The following is a 17,226-nucleotide window of genomic DNA, read 5'->3' as shown; positions in this document are numbered from 1 at the left end:
CGTGCCCAAGCTCGACCTAAAAAGTGGAATTTCTTGTTGGTTTTCTGCCTGGTCTTGAGAGAAAAGCCAGAGGGCTTAGACTACAAGCTGGGCCCACGCTAGGGTGCATGCCTTTCGAGGAGCACAGGAGCTGTCTACAGCAGTCCCCTAACCCCCCCTTTTCACCAACACGGAGGGTTAAACAGGAGGGTTGTTTCATTTGGATTTGCCACTGGTGCTTTCTGAGTAAAAGACTTCTCTGGTCATAGATCCTATTTTTAAAGAGCTTTTATACCGCACTACTGTTTCTAAGAATGGCAAATATCACATCCTTCTGCCAACTTTAATTTAATGAGTTGGTACAGTTCGTGTTGATCTGTGTTTTGTCGTATATTTGATCAAAGCCAGTAATAACGTCTGCAAAAAGTGATTGCTGACTGAAGCAAATTCGGTTTGATCACCTCAGAAGCAATGTGTATGGCAAGAGCTGACACATGTTGAGAAGCTGCTTTAAATGAGAAAAGTCACAAAAGAATGAAGGTAAAGGTTTGGGGCGTGTCTTGAATGAAGGATCACATTACTTTATGAGAACTGTCCATGGCTGCCTAGTAGTGGTGCTCTAGTGCCGTTTTGGTAACACGCCTGTAGTGTCCTGCTGGACACGGTCTAGTTGTTTCAAGGATGTAACCCACACTTTACACCCACCCACCACTCGTGTCACGAGTCGCGTGACCCAGTTAATAAAGGGGGCCGGGCGCTCGTGCTCAAGGCCAGTTTACTAACTAACTACCCTGTGTCTGCGTCTCCCTGATCACCGTAATGTGGGCCTAGTGCCCAACACCACATTGGAGACGAGGCGGAGCTGTGCCCAGCGTGCCACAGCCACATGAAGAAATCGCGGGGAAAAGGGGAAAGAGCTGCAGGGCGACGTCGCGCCCTCCCCCGCAGAATCGGCGCCGGCAGCCGAGAGGCCCGCGTGGCGTGTGATGAGCCCCGGGCCTGGACGTTAATGAGAAGGTGACTGGGAGCCTACCCCGCACCTTTCTAGCCCTGCCGAGTGCTGCCCGCCGTAGGAGAACCACGAAGGAGAAAGCGGACCGGACAGAGCCCACCTGCACCGGCCGCAACTGTGCCCCGGAATGAAGCGGACCGACCGGAGCCTACCTGAGTGGGCCGCAGCAGCATGACCTCCGCCGGGATGAGGCCCGGAGGCCCGGAGGTGAGCCCGGGCGTGGAGAAGTGCCTGGGGGGCCGCGCAAGCATGAAGCGACCCCCCCTAATGTAAGACACCAAAAGCGGAGCCCACCCGCAACGGTGATATCAGAGACAATGGCGGCCGCCAGCCAGCGCCGCCGAGAACACAGAGCGGAGCCTACCCGCTATAAACCTTAAAAGTTGCCCCAACAGTGCGAGTGGCGCTGACTACTGTCCCCTAACAAAGCAAGACCAGCGGAGCCCACCCGCGGCCTGCCTGCAGCGTCCCCTGTTCCCCGCTGCGCAGCGTGTGTGAGATGAGGCTGCGGAGGCGGGGTGAATGTGTCCGTAGCGTGTGAAGAGCTGCCAGGCACTGGCCACGGAAAGCGGAGCCCACCCGCATTGGCCGCAATGGAAATAGCCCCGAAGGTGAGGTCGTCGAGCGGGAGCTTACCCCACGCCTAGCATGCCTGCGCCCGTTGGCCCACGAGTCGGAAGAAAGGCCCGCAGCGTGTGGAGAGCTGCCGGGCAGAAATAGACAAAGCGGAGCCCACCCGCATATTAAATATGGACTGTACCTGCCTGCCCCCGCCCACGCTCCGCGTGCCTGAAGCTGCTGCGGGGGAGGGGAAAGCAAACCCTGCCGAGTCTTGTGACCCCCAGAGCGGCTGCGAGAGAAGCAGCATCGAGGCAGCACACTGGAACCCCCTGTGGTGCCTGACTGCCTCCACCAGGACAGCCAAACCCGTGCCCGGTTAAAAGAAAATAAGGAAGCAACACTCACCGGTCTGTGGGAGGAGTCCCCGGTGATCCCTGCATCCGTGTGCCCGGAGGAGTGGCCTGTTTGCGTCTGGTGCAGCGGGCATCAGAGAGGGGGGCCCCGTCCATGAAGAGTAAGAGCTGGGGCCCGGCTGCTGTGAAGAAACTGCAGAGGAAGGGAAAGCAGGCTCACAGAAAGGCAACACTGCCACCCAGTGGCCAGCAGGCAACACTGCAGCCATCAGGACAAACAAGCATTGGACAAAGCAAAGTGCAAGCCAGTACTACCAGACGCGCTAGTGGTGCAGCGCCACCACAGGACTTCAGAGCACAGAGAGTGACACTGCGCCGCGACACGCCAGCACCACAGGGCACGCACAGAAATGCCAGACTGGTGCAGGAACGCCACACAGCGACAAGGAAGCCCGACCAAAGACGCAGCACAGCACACCACTACAACAGGACAGCGCAGCACTATGCTGGAACATGCCAGAAGCGCCAGAAATCCACGCGCACGGACAGTCAGTGAGAGAGGGACGCGAGGTCACTAAACAGCCAGCGTGACGCTGCACAGCGACACGCTAGCGCCACAGAACAGCACTGCTCTGCACGGAAATGTGCCGGGAGTGAAAGTACTCCATGCACAAGGACGTGCAATGAAAGAGTGACGCAAGTTCACTAAACAGCCAAAGAAGGCGAAGCAACCACGCATGTTTAACGCCCAAATAAGCACAAAAGCCTCACCGTCAGCGCGCGAGAGAGCGTGCCCAGCAAGGAGAAGGTCTAAGGAGCGGTGACATAACCCTCCAAAGCCAGCGAAGCACCTGGAGAGCGCAGACAGAAACGCGCCAGAAACACAGGAACGCGCCAGGAGTGCAGTTAACTCCACACAGGACATTCAGCAGAACGCACAGCAAAGTGCACCCAAGGAATCAAAAGCGACAACGCCAGCGAAAGTCACAGGATAGGTGTCCCAACCCTCCAGACACAGCGAAGCACATAAAGAGCACAGACAAAAGCGCGCCAACGCAGAAGCACTGCAACGGAATCAAGTGACGATCCCAAGGATCACGGACGGCATGAAGACGCAAGACCACGCAAAGCCAGAAGCGCGCAGGAGGTCGCGCCAGTGAACCTGACTGCACAGTCAGCACCCAGGAAAACCTCTCCACTCAAACATTGCTGAACGCAGGTCGGAGAGCACACACATCTCCACCGTCACAGCGAAGCCCTACAGTAGGCCAAAGACCACCCGTGGTGTCCTCCCTCACACTGCCATAAGACGGAGTTGGCCGAGACCCAAAATTGGCAAGAGAGGAGTCACACACCACACGTGGCAGGCCGCCACAACACCAAGCGCTCCAACGAACAGCAACACAAGACCAGACGTCACGTCGCCCAGCAAGTAAGGAGCACCTCACCAAGTGACTAGCCAGCCAAACATGACAGAGCAAAGGCGGAAGCTGGCGCCACAATAGCGCCGCCTCGAGGTCCAAACGCAACACCCTCGAAGAAAAGAAGAAGAGTGACAGCCCTGTCACCCCGAAGACCGGATGAGCACAGGTGGGCTGAACAAGCCAACAAAGGGAGAAGACCGAGGACTCACAGCCAGCCAAGAAGCACACCCTGACACGCCAGACAGCCACCAAGGCGGACCGACGTCCCCGGATACAGCCTCACGGATGAACCAAACATAAGCCGCAGCAAGCGCAGTCCACGTCTCATCCCAACGCTTCACCAGTAGACCGTCCATCCCCGAGCATCGGCAGTCTGAGTCATCGGCATCCCTGCTCCTGTCCGCAGATGCCACGGGCGAAGATCAGCACTGAGTGTCCGCCCTCTCACCGCCTCAAGATGGAGACAGCAGTGGCCCCACAACAGGCAAGAGAGGAACCGTACACTCTACGTGTCAAGCCGCCACCTAAGGTCAACATCAGCAAAGCGGAGGCACATGGCTGCCAAATCTCTTCGGACATCCAACACTCCCAGCAAGTCACCAACACCTATCATCCCGAGCCTCTACATGGCTGGCAACCACCATCCCCCCAGCCATCAGCACCTGCGCCAATCAACACCACTGCCAGAGACCGACAGTGTGGACTGGCAAGAGGTTCAAGAACTTCAAGTAAGACGTGGTCCGCGACCAAGGAACCAACGAACTTTGACACCCTCAAGAACCAGAAGTATAACCATTAACAGGAGAAGGTTACGGCGACTGGTCAAGTCACAGAGTGGAAAAGAAGACAGTGTCCTAGAGCCAGGACAAGACCAGACGGAAACGGGCAGAGTGCACGCTGTTCGGAGAAGCCTGGTCAGGAGGACATGAGCAGCGAGGTGACCAGACCACGTCGCGAAAAGGAAGACAGAGGAGAAGGGCATGAGGTCATGAAGGAAAGAGAAGAAGAAAGGAGTCATGTGGCACGATGCCATCAAGAAGAACAACACCCAGAAAGGTGAGGAGAGGTGCGACAAGTCTGCACACCCACCAGAAGAGGATGTGACATGCGCCACAACATCGAATACAAGGGCTTACAAGTCAAAGGGAACATCGGTAGCACTTGGCGAGGAACAGGCCTCTACCTACAAGTCCTCTGACAACCCGTTGACTGCAGGAAGGAACAGGCTGGACCATTGGCAACACCCATCTTTGGGATTGAGCGGAAGCCTGGATGAGGAGAATGTTCAGACGTCCGGCAGAAGGAGAAATGACCACTCCACACCAGCCCATGGCAGAGGGTCCCGACACGAGAGATGGATCCGTTGCCGTCTACCCTGCACGTCCCAGGAAGAAGGGGAACTTGTGCGCAAAGGAAAGAGTCAACAACCACCCTCCAGGCGGAGCTACGGATGCAAGGTAGTGATCTCATCACCTCCTCCATTCACACCAGATTGTGGAGTTGGAGCAACGCTGCAGGGAACAACCTGCCCAGCGGAAACCTGAAGAAGAGGGCCTCCGGGACATCTCATGGCAGGAGAACACCCGCTAGAGGGGCGTACCAGTGAGAGGGATGTCCTTCATCCACTCCTGTCTTTGCAATGTGAAGCCAAGCTGCCTACAGTGAAGGCACCTGACGGACTAGGAGAAGACAACCTCCATCAAGTCTACCATCTGGTCGTCCTGTTCGGCGTTACCCCAAAAGCAAGAGCTCAATGGACTGAAGAACACACTGCCATGGCACAACTCCAGAAGAGCAGGCCCACCGAGGACCAGGACGCTGAGCCCAAGAGAACGAACGTTTCAGCTGAAAATTTCCACCGTCATCATCTAGCAAGCAGCTGAAGAGACTCCTTCTAAAGTTATGAGATTGCATATTTTGTATTTTTCCTCCCACAGGTTCGGACTTTGTTTTGTCTCAACTTTTATTAAAGTTGGGGAGGAATGTAGTGTCCTGCTGGACACGGTCTAGTTGTTTCAAGGATGTAACCCACACTTTGCACCCACCCACCACTGGTGTCACGAGTCACGTGACCCAGTTAATAAAGGGGGCCGGGCGCTGGTGCTGGAGGCCAGTTTACTAACTAACTACCCTGTGTGTGCGTCTCCCTGATCACCATAATGTGGGCCTAGTGCCCAGCACCGCAACGCCTTTCGCCGATTTAATCTGCTCTCACGAGTTTCTGAACATCGAAGCATCTTTATTTCCAAAGTGTCCTAGATGAGCGTTGTATACTTAATAGAAAATGTATTTGCCAGAATAAGTATCAGGATGCAGCTATACCTGTAAACAGGGATAGCGAGCTGAGACTGTCTAAGATGGCTTTTGACAACACTAAAAGTTCAGCAGTATCGATCGCCAATACCATCAATAACCAATCACAGATGTACTAAACAAGGGTGGTAAGAACAGGCCCCTAACTAAAAACTCGTACTGTGAGGGAAGCGCTATTTCTTTTACAAACATTATCTAGTCTCCTATATCACTAGCGATGGACAAGTAAATTGTGTAAAACAACCCATCAGCAATTAGAAGAGAAACTGACACCAACCAAGACATTTAGCACAGTATATTGTCAATCATATATCGTGAAGTCATGCAAACAATAACATATCACAGGAACACACAGGACTGTTATGTAACATATACAATAACGAAATGAGAAATAAAAAAAATATAACAGGTGTCAAGACTGAAACATATTAAATTCAAAAGCCATCACACCGATTAACATTAATTACTCATTATGATGTTCGAAGAAAATAAATGACTGTTCAAGTGAATATCCTCTTTAGCTTGGATGTGTAATAAGCCTGACAGATGTAAGGAGCGCCTCTAGTTATCGTTGAACATTTCGACCCATTCAGGGTATGTGTTTATATCAAGCATCACCGCGGGCCTTCATCAGGACTGGAAAACAAAAAAACAGCCTGTAGTTATGGTGAAGTAGCATCAATAGTAGGCATCCTGATCCAACAATAAATGCAGTATCAACCAATAAAAGGCCCTTTAGTTTTGGGAGTGAGGACCTTTATCCCATAGAGAATCTTCCTTAGGGATCATGTGAGGTGGCAGAACCAACGATTTGACTCCCATGGGAGTATGGGGAAATAGCCAATATCTCCGAGATCCAGAATGTTGTTACATACCACTAGATTTCCCAGGTTCTGCAGGATACTGGGTTACCCCATTAATCTGAAAGACCTAACTAAAACCCAGTAGCTTATTTCATGTGGGAAATCTAGAACGTGTTCTCAGATGTGAACCATACACTGACTGGTTATGGTCTGATCCAAATTTGCCCAGGTTGAAACTGGTATGTCACACAAGTAAGTGATGTATAGCAGACACCCTATCAAATCAGAACAACACTTGCTGCTGTAAAATGTTCCCATCCTCTAAACACCAGGCACCAGGTCTATTCAAGAGCATGCCTTCATCTTCTCCCAGTTCCGTACCAAGGTGGGTAATAAACGCAAAGCCCATGACCATCACCATAATAAACCCACCATGCATTGCATTTGAGGCATCTGCTGTCGCCATAGAAATGGGAAAGATGGCGTTTTAGCCAATGTGAGATGGTTTTCTACAATATGGTTCATCACAGAACTACAGTGGCATTCATCACACTGTGACGAGCAGGTACGCAAACAAGTGTAATATGAAAACAAGATGGCCGGTGCTGCTTTGGAACTCATAATAGGAATGCACTTTGATTATGCATGCCGAAGGAGTGCCAGCCATTTTATATGCTGACCTCAAGGGGAGAGAATGCAGACTAAGGGCTAGAGTATCTGACCTTAAAGTTGGGGAACTGGTTCAAGTCTCCGTGGGAGGCTCAACATCCTGTGATTCTGGGCAAATTACTTAATCTCTGTGTACTTGTGAATGTGTCTGTCTGTAATGCAACTGGTGCTTGTGTAAAGCACTCCAAAACCTTCGGGTCGAGTATACGCCACGTAAAATTGCCCCCCCCCCCAAAAAAAAGAATGAACAATGGGAGTGAGGTGGTAAACAAACCCAAGGGTGTGTGCAAAACAACAGCAGTGGGGGAGGTGTTAGGGAGCACAAACAATGGGCAGTGAAAAGACACATGCACTCGTATGTAGTACAGGGATGACTTTTCTTTTATAAAAAAACTCGGAAGTGCGTGGCCAGTGGAAGGGCACTGGCCTCCAGCCACTGACTGCCAAATGGAAAGAGTACTTGGTCCAAACTCCGGGAAACAGCGGAAGCCAGGGAAGAGAGAGGAAGTGCAACTTGATGACATTATAAGCTGCTGCTGACCAATAAGAAGCAAGAAAATTAGAGTGGCCGGCTCAGCCTAGGAATGGTAAGTAATGGCTGGGCGGTAAGCGTCTTTTAAGATGTTTTTTTCTAATTACGAAAGGTTGCACAAGCACAGAGCAAGTGCTCTGCAGGCAAAACCTAAACAGCCACATGTTATATTTTGCACAAGTGCAATCAATAAATCACTTGTGTAAATGTAGCACTGTTTATGACCAATACTTGCATTAAAGCATTTCAATTCAAAGCAACAATAAACAATTGTTGTTAGATTATTTCTTTGCTATCAACTGGCCACAAAATGTAGTGAAAAGATCAACCCCCTGGTGGTCACTGCACCCCACAACATAATAGAAAAAGCTTTAGTTCTGGGGGTGCCTGATGTTAAGGCAAGCCTCTCCCATGGCTGAGGATTTAATTCCCTGGGAGAGGTAGGGTAACTTTGTTAAAAACATAAAGGGAGAGGGTGTGTTGCACATGTGCAACTCCAACAACCATCCACTGTAAGCATTTGTAGTGCCCTGCCCATTTTGGGGACACCACAAGGAAAAGAAAAAATGTACATTATTAGCGCTCATATGAAATTACAGGGGGCTCTAGTGGTGCAGTCTCAATGAATAATCTATGAATGGTCTGCTCTTTCTTTAGAGCCACCTTGCTGCGTTTGTTCCGCTTTTGCTTCATTTCATTGGTTGGCGTCCATAGCCAATCAATGGGTGCTGTGGGGGAGCCCTAAGGTCCCCACAACCCCCTCCGGCTCACTTCAGGCAGCTTTTGTGCCCCTCATGAGCTGCATCTTCCTTTGGGCTCCCGTTGTGGTGGGAGAAAATCCGGTTCTGATTCCACAGTGGGAGCAGCGCTACCTGTGGCTCTCCCCTACCTGCCTGCTTTCTTCTCTCCTGGGCTTGGGCTGTGTCGGGTACCTCTCAGCTCTTAGTTATCATTGGTCTCAGGGCATCATAAAAGCTTGCTAGCACTGCAGTGCTTGTTCCTCTGTTTCTTTGCTCTGACCCCAGGGAGATAAGAACCCCGACGCCATTGAATAAGCATGGGAGGGGGTCCCATGCACACTTCCCCCATAGGTACAATTTAAAAAGAGGATTGTGGGAAGCCCTAATAACGTTGCCCTCCCCATGGGAAATCAAAGCAATCCCAGCAGAACACCACACGCTCAGTTTCTCTTGTCCTTTCTTTTAACAAAGAAAGTCCTCAAAAGGGGTGCATTCTGTGGAAATTGGGTTTTCTGCCTCCCGGCACCAGCCTAGTCTCTTCCTGGCTTCTGGCCCTCCTCTCGTGCTGGAGGAGGATCTTGCACAACTCATCTTCAAACAGCCAGCAGAACACCATCCGTGCCACCCGTTCCAGGCACCAGAGGCTTCTGGCTTATTGAAGGGCACCTAGGTGGGAGTGGTGTCCAAGTCCTTTCCTTCAATGTGGTCAACAGGGGGCATAAGGGGACCTCCTCCACTGGCCCAAGAGAGACCTAGCCTTGCTATGGGCATTAGCTAAAGTCAAAGTCCTTAGTCCATCTTTGCATGTCATCAGGCGCCTTCTCCTTCAATCTGGGCATTGCTCCCAGGGTCTTCTCAACTGTCTCTCCCTTGTGTACGGGCTTCTATGTGGGAGTTGAAACTTTATGGAGCCAGGCACTCCTGGCCAATCCTACAATGTCACATCATGCTTTCATCCCTGTCCTGACCATCCTGTACATCATTCCGGGACAATCCAAAATGGTGACTTCAAGTTTTCTCAAGTAAAAACTTCCTTGAGAACCTCTGCTCTGCACCTACATGACACAGCTGCCTGATCCTTTCCCACCAAAAACGTCAAAGGTGACACTCTCCTACGTTGGCTCAAGGGGTCTGAGCTTCCTCCTTTGTTTCGGTGGGCCTAGGCTGTCCCAGCCCAAGAGAAGTGTTACAAGTTGATAATCAGGTGCAGATTTCATCCCCACACCTTCCCTTTCCCAGGAACTGAATCAAGTATGGTGAATTGCCCCTTTGCGCGGGGAGGCTTTTGATACATCTGCTGGGGAGCAAAGTGAATGACTTGGCCCAGTGGGGAGTGGGACAAAGGCCTGCTATTTGACTATGAGCTGATCCAGAGAAACATAACAAATCTAGAGGTCCCATAACATATGCTTATGTGTTATTGGTGACTGCAAATACTGTTATCACTAACATTTTTCATTGAGGAAACTTTTAATTATTATGGTCGCCATTTATTTGAAGTTGCTATTTTTTAATTAATTTATTTATGTAAATTGTTGTTATTTTTCCCTATTCTGATTTCTGAGTGTTGTTTACACTATAGCTATACTATTCTTTTCTGATCTATTTTTGGATGTGCTTGCTTTCCACAGATGATATTTTCCGAACAGCCTTCATTAATTACATTTACGTTTATCAACTTTTCTCTTGATCCTTGATTAAGGGTCTGATTTAGATTTTGGCGTACATGTTACTTCGTCTGCCGAAATCTGAATGCCAATATTTCCTGTGGGATTTAGATTTCGTCTGAAGGGATATTCGTCACAGTTGTGAAGGTCTCACCCATCCACTGAAATCAAAACCAGGTCCTACATTTTTGTAATATATTGCATGAAATGTTTTCATTAGTCTTGATTTCACCTTAATTATGAATATGATGTCATTTAAACACTGTTTTTTATTATTGCTACTTTTTTTGCGTATAACCTTTGAACCTCAACCTTTTTGACTGTTTTTCTCTTATTTTTTGATTAAAGGAATATTTGTTTACTTAAATTATTTATGGGCAATGAAGATCTTGATTTTTACAGCACTTTCTATTAGATTATGGGATTATTAACCACTGTAACCCCACACACCTATGCACTCTGTATGTTGTTTTTACTATTTGGCTCAAGCTACCTAAATTGAGCAAAGGCAAATGTCAAAGAAAGTTGCCTACTTCAGTAGACTGCCGGCTGTTGCCAAACAAGTGGCTTTTCACTTAGGGCCTTATTACGTCGTGGTGGCGGTCCTACCACCAACACACTGCCGAACAGTGGGTTGCATTCTGAGTGTAGCAGTCGGAACGCCACAGAACCACCTCCTCTGCCGGGATACAGGATTCTGTGGCCTTGCAGTGCCGATCTGAGGCAGGAAAATGCTGGTGGTGCTGCAACTGCACTGCCAAGCATATTCCGAGTTGCCAAACCAACACCCTTTTCCAATGACGGTGAGACGAGCACGAAAAAGAGTGGTGGAGAGGTAACTAAGGAGGCCTTATTTGAGCCCCCTGCTGTCTCTGGGTCCAGGGAGGTGCATTTGGGGGCACATGTAGTGCCCCCCTGGATATAAACCCCCAGTTCCTCCACAGTGTGACAAGTATGCCACCCTATGCAAGAAGGTGCATGGCGGTCTGCATGTTAGGCTCTTCTATGAGCCTGGAAGACCGCCACTATCAGATTGCCGCCGCACCGCCCACCAGACCAGGATTTAACTCCTAATCAACAGCGCCGCGGCTTTGGTGGTCCTACAGCGAGTGACACGTTGCACTGTCTGCTGTAGAACCGCCAAAGTCGTAATCAAGCACTAAGACTGTCTCTGTCTCAAAGCCCACGGAAAGAAATTAGCTTATGTCCTACGAAGTACTGATGAATCTGGGTTGACTCAGAAGTCCCTAATTTCTTGATTTAAAGGACTTAATTGAATGCTGCAGCTCAAAGTTGTTTTCCAAATATATGGCATGACAGTTGTGAATTGATCACTGTATGCATGCTAGGAAATACGGGTACACAGGTTTGAAGGCCTTAAGGAGATGGAACTAGTTATATGTCAGTAGTTGAGGTGATGTAGCAGAATTGTAATGAACATAGTTGACTGGAGCACAATTTTGTGCAGCACAAAGCTTTCCTGCTATAGTGTCTGAGAGATACGATAATAATGTATTCCCATCGCTTAGCCGAGGATAGTATGATATAAGGAACACAGTAATGAGGACATGTTCCAGAAAGAGAAATATTGATGTTCTTTAACACTTGTATCTTAAACAAAAGCTCTGACCTCTGCTTGACTTTTTAAGTTTGATTTTATTGAAGAAATGAACAAGGGGGACTTTGACTTTTGAGTCAAAAATGTTTTGCTTCCAAGTACAACAACTGCAGCTAGTATGCATTTTGCCTCATAAAAATTTAAATATTTAAAAAAAATCCTTACCTGAAACTGGCATGCACACTTGACACCGTCTGCCTCCTCTTTACACACTCCACCGTATCTACAAGATGTTTCATCACATCCCCGCACTTCGGATTCTTTCACATTTAGCTCTGCGATAAAAGAGTATAAAATATTTTAGACGAAAACGATTCAGTAACAACAGTTTTAACATCAGGCTAGTCTTTTAACATATAATAAAAAAAATCCACTGCTGTCAGACTTCTCCGATGCACTAAAAGGATTACAACTTTTATGCTTGGAAAATAAACACCTTTAATGACTTTTGCATTCCTAACGAAGTTCTGTAATAAAAAATGTCCACTTAGATGTTCAGAAAACAACATATCTCTCGTAAACTATAAATGCACACACAAGTGTAAGGAGTGCAGATATCTACAAATCGCCGTGGTGTAATCAGTACTGTAACAGAGAAGTTGGAAAAAGAGATGAAGGCCACTCATAAAATGGGTTTATTAGGTACTTAGTAGAGTAGCCTGCTATTTTAAGAGTCATTTTGCAGCTTTATCACAACATATGCTGCAAAGGGTAAACAACGTTTACCACGAAGTTTTTAGCACGCAATACCTTTACCACGCGGCCGTTACAACGCAAGTCGTTACCACCACTTGCGCTGGAGGGCGCTGTGGGATAAGGTATTTTATAAATTTATATTCCAACACCTTCCCTACTGTTACGGGGACTGGTGTTGGAATATAAAATTATAAAAACCCTAAATCCGCGCCCTCCAACGCAAGTCGTGGTAACGACTTGCGTTGTAGCGGCCGCGTGGTAAAGGTATGCGTTGTTACAAAATGCGTTGTAACAACGTACATCCGCTGCAAAGAGCATTCAAAGAAGAAAATAATGAATTAACTATATACAGAAGGTAATATGTTTGAGTTGTCTTAATTAAGAACTAAAGAAAATAACCAAAACACGCAAAGAGGAAAATACTGGCAGATGCTATCAGAATAAAAACATGCTCTCCACTATCTTCAGTGCTTAGGTTGATGTACTGAGAACCAGGATTTCTCAAACAATTTAGAATGACAAATTGTACTTCTTCCAGCCCATGCATATTCTGTTTGAGAACATCGGATTCCAACAGTTTTTGGTGGGGTGTAAATGAGGGAATTCCACCTGGTTCCAATTCACCAAACTAATCCATAACCTCTACTTTCTGTAGTGAAATTGAGGTTGGTTAAGGGACCTAAAACCCCAGATTTGATCCCTTTCCTAGGATAAGTGAGTTGGTGTCATTGAAGGGACCTAGAGTCCTATATTTTATCACTTTCCTGGGAAATATGAGCTTGGAAATGGTCAAGAGACCAAGGGCTCCATATTTTATTTCTTACCAGGAAATAAGATGAAGCCCAAGTGTGGATTAGTCGAGACACCCAAAATCCAACATGGGAGGGTACTGCCTAAAGCAGAGATCCGAAAACCATACTGTGAGCATCCTCTAAAGATGCTGGAGTGTGGAAATAGTGCCTTGGGGTAGGAGCAATATGAACAAAATTGAATGTGAAGTCCCGGATTGCAAAAGGTATGCATGAAGGCATCAGGGGACACTGGATGTGAGGGATCTGGAATGTATCTGGCAATGTGCCAAATATGGATATTATTACTGGTAAATCTCATGGTCTTCGGAAATCTACGTGTGAACGGCAATGATTATGCAGTTTCCTCCACAGCACACATCCTGCTAATTTCAATCATGAAAATATATAATATTATAATTATTGTAGAAGATATCTGTTGTGTATGCTTCTCCTCTTTCACGCGCTCTTTCGCGTGCTGTTCTCGCGCGCTGTTCTCTCGCGCATTGTGTATCTTCAAAATGTATGTTATCATTCAAATGTGTTTGTATTGCTTCTTGGCACGATCTGTGATCGTGCCGTTCCACAGTTGAGACATAGTTTGGTCAGTTACTGTAAGCTGACCGGTGCCTTTGGATGTGTCGCTAGGTGTGCTTCCTTACCTACAAATAAACTACCTTTTTTCTACAACTATTCTCGTGATCCTTGACTCAACAATATCTGAGCACCTTTTTTACATGTAGTTTAGTCGATGTCACGCTGTCTTTATACTTGCAATTTGGGACCTTCAAAACGTGGCACAATAATCATGGAAGCTTAGTTAACGATTCACCCACAAAATTCCCCTTTTTTTGGTAATTAAAGCACATCTTCTGATGCCCAACATTCAATAGCTGTCCTAAGCCAGGACCCCTTTGATATCAACAGGATCTATTCATCTTCGTTACTCCAACAGCCACAGTAAAACACTTACAACTGTTCAGCATATGACAAACCTTTTTTCACTCTGATTTCATTACGCAAAAACACTCAATAATGTCCCTGTCCTCAGCAAGGTGCACTACTAGCGACTTTTCCTAATCCGTTACCAAAACCTCTAACAATGACACCGGGGAAAAGTCCTCGACTTCAGCACCTCCCCCCTGTTTCCTCTTGATTTATCCATTCCCGTTGACAGGAGGATTGTGGGTCCATAGCACAACAGGGCCTATGTTCAATTTCCACATCCTGGTTCTCAAATCAGGAAACAACCTTTTCCTTTTATTTAGAAGAAGTGACACGATCATGACCACCAATCATCACCTCCTTCCCAAGCCCTGTGCTACCACACTGCAAGAAAACCATCCCATGCCCCTTGCAGATTGTGTGCCTTTGTGCTCCCAGTTCCTTTCCTCTAGAATACTACTGTTCTTGACATTAGATTATCATTCATCTGTTTAACCCCAGAGCTGATCTCCTAAATGACCATCCCCAAGGATGATTCAGCCCTCCTCCACCAACAACACAGACCTTAATAGCACTTCAAAGCCTTGCATGATGTATACAAAGTGTCATAGAGTCATGTTGGCTCTTTGTGGTTGGCCACATAAGTAAGGTGGATTGAGACAAGGAAGTAATCAGATAGCCATAACTTAATGTCCTTTGCGTCCAATCCGGCGGGATACATTAAAAGAGTATCACCCATTGTGCTCAGTTGAACATCTGTGGCCCTTCTCCCATTTCTTTTCTTACACTGTTTGGTCCATTGACCATCTCATTCTCTGCATCCCTGCAATCACAGTAAGTCATAACAACCTAAAAACATATTTCGTGCAAAGTGCATCCATTCTACAGCAGGGGCGGCTCCTCCATTTGAGCTGAGGAACTTCGCCCCACAAGCCCCAGAGCTGAAAAATAAAACGGTAATAAAGTTTATTTATTACAGTTTTATTTTCCAGCTACTCGTCTTAAACTAAGTATCAGGATGGGGCAGGGCCAGAGCTGCCGAGAGGCAGCAGCAGGGAGAAGTGCACTTTAAAATGTGGATGTCCATTTGGCCGGCCGTCTTGGGACGGCCAGCCAGACATGCAATTTTTTAAACTTCTCTAACCTTAGCTGAGACAGTTAGGTTAGAGAAAGCACAGGCCTCCGGTTCTCTTAGGGAGCGCTGGAAGAGCCTGCTCTATCCAGTTCTGGTGCTGCTTTCATGCTGTGAAAGCAGCCCAAGGATTGGGTAGTGCAGTTTCCTGCATCAGGAGCTTCCTGAAAACACACGAGGGGGAAGGACGTACCGCTGCGAATAAAGGAAGGCAAACTTATTTTATTTTTTATTTTACTTTTTGTTGTCAGTCAATGCCAGCCGCCACTGTTCTACAGCTTACCTTTACAAACTTCTCAAAAATCCCCAAAATTTCAATCAAATAGAAAGCGCAGCAACTATTCTATATATATAAAAACGAAAGTATGTCTGTTTATCCTTTATGCATTACTACACCATTCATCCGATCGCCATGAAACTTTGGGAAGTTGTTGAGTACACTCCCGCGAAGGTTTCTGGCAAAAAAAAATAATAATAATAATTTGTTAAAAGTTGTTGAGTACACTCCCGCGAAGGTTTCTGGCGAAAAAAGAAAAATGTGTTCAATATCGGCCCGACCCCCAGGGCCCTCATAATCTTTCCAATACTGAACGTTTACAGTTTACGGTGCGACGCGCTTTTGCAATGACCATCAACAAACCACAAGGACAATTGCTGCAAGTGTGTGGACTAGATTTGGAGAATCTGTGCTTCTCACATGGACAACTGTATGTGGCCAGCTCACGCGTCGGAAAACCTTCTGATTTATTCGTGTATGCACCAAACGGAAAAACTAAAAATACTGTGTATCCACAAGGACTCGAATAAATAAACAGAATTAAAACAACACTTTAAAATGTTTTCCATATTAAAATGAATACGTTTCAATAAAATGACACAATGTAAATTGAATGTTATCATAACAAGTTTCCTTAAATTTCCTTTCTTCTGAGATCGCAGCAACGCGCGACGGGTAAGCTAGTTTTTGATAAATTAGTAGATCATTGCATATTTTGGCAGACCGAGACAAGACGGCTTTTGAACAGTTGTTGCACATAACATTGGGATGTATCATAAGAAAGACCAAATCTTCTCAACTGATTAAAGGTATTACACAGATCTGTGCCAGGAAGGATACGAGATCTTATCCCAACTGAGGAGGAGCGTCCCATAAAGTAATCATAAAGGCATGTCTTTTACACAACGCTCTCACACAGCACTTATGCCATTTCCAAGCACTGTAAATAACAGGTGTATTGGGACAGAAAAGTCCTCCGCATGGTAACGGACGTTCACCCCTTCCCTGAGAGCCCCAACTGTACATATGCCTGTATCCCTAATGCTGATTTTTGTTGTCATTAGACCAGCACTGACAATGCGAGCGCCTCATGGCATAGGCCTGCCTCATGGATTGTGGTCTTATTGGACCACTTTCATAGTGGTGGAAGGCTTCTGCGTTTACTAGGAGTTAGGCAGAACAAGCACAGTGTTGGCAGCATACCGAGTAGTGATCAGTAGGAGTGAATAGGTCTATTTATCCTGTGTCACTGTAGTTTGGCCTACATGCTCACACATTCAAAGTTCTGCTCCTGTGTACTTAACTCATCTCTTGGCCTATATTAATTTGATGTTGAGTGCTGATTAGCATGAGTGGTGTATCTGTGCTGGGTATATGTGTGCCTGGGAAGGGTACAATACAGGGATAATGCAGCACTGTGCAGTGCGTGTATGTTGAATACATTTTGCTGGGAGTATGCAGGCCTGTGATTGATACAGTACATAAAGGGTGTAGTGATGTGCAGTGTGTTCATGTTAAATGCATGTGCTGGCTGTATGTGTGCATGTGAGTGGTACAGTATGTGAAGGATACAGTGCTATGCAGTGCATGCATGTGAAATGCATGTGCTGGGTGCTTTTGTGCCTGTGAATGGTACAACACAAGGCAGACTAAGGGTTCCATTTTGGGAGACCCAGGGCTGCATGATGAAACACGAGGAGAGGAGGTAGAAAATACC

General features: G+C 47.2%; 1 protein-coding gene across 1 annotated transcript in view; it reads right to left on the bottom strand.

The window, feature by feature from the left end:
* Positions 1-17,226, bottom strand: part of TMEFF1 (transmembrane protein with EGF like and two follistatin like domains 1) — a 712,972-nt gene that overhangs the window by 403,854 nt on the left and 291,892 nt on the right. The window contains exon 2 of the mRNA XM_086965347.1: positions 11,837-11,946. Within this exon, the coding sequence (XP_086821473.1) occupies positions 11,837-11,946 (110 nt within the window). The remainder of the gene's footprint in view (positions 1-11,836; positions 11,947-17,226) is intronic.

Source organism: Lissotriton vulgaris, chromosome 4_1 (assembly GCF_964263255.1).
Source record: "Lissotriton vulgaris chromosome 4_1, aLisVul1.2, whole genome shotgun sequence".
NCBI lineage: Eukaryota > Metazoa > Chordata > Amphibia > Caudata > Salamandridae > Lissotriton > Lissotriton vulgaris.
This window is presented reverse-complemented; position numbering and strand designations above follow the sequence as displayed.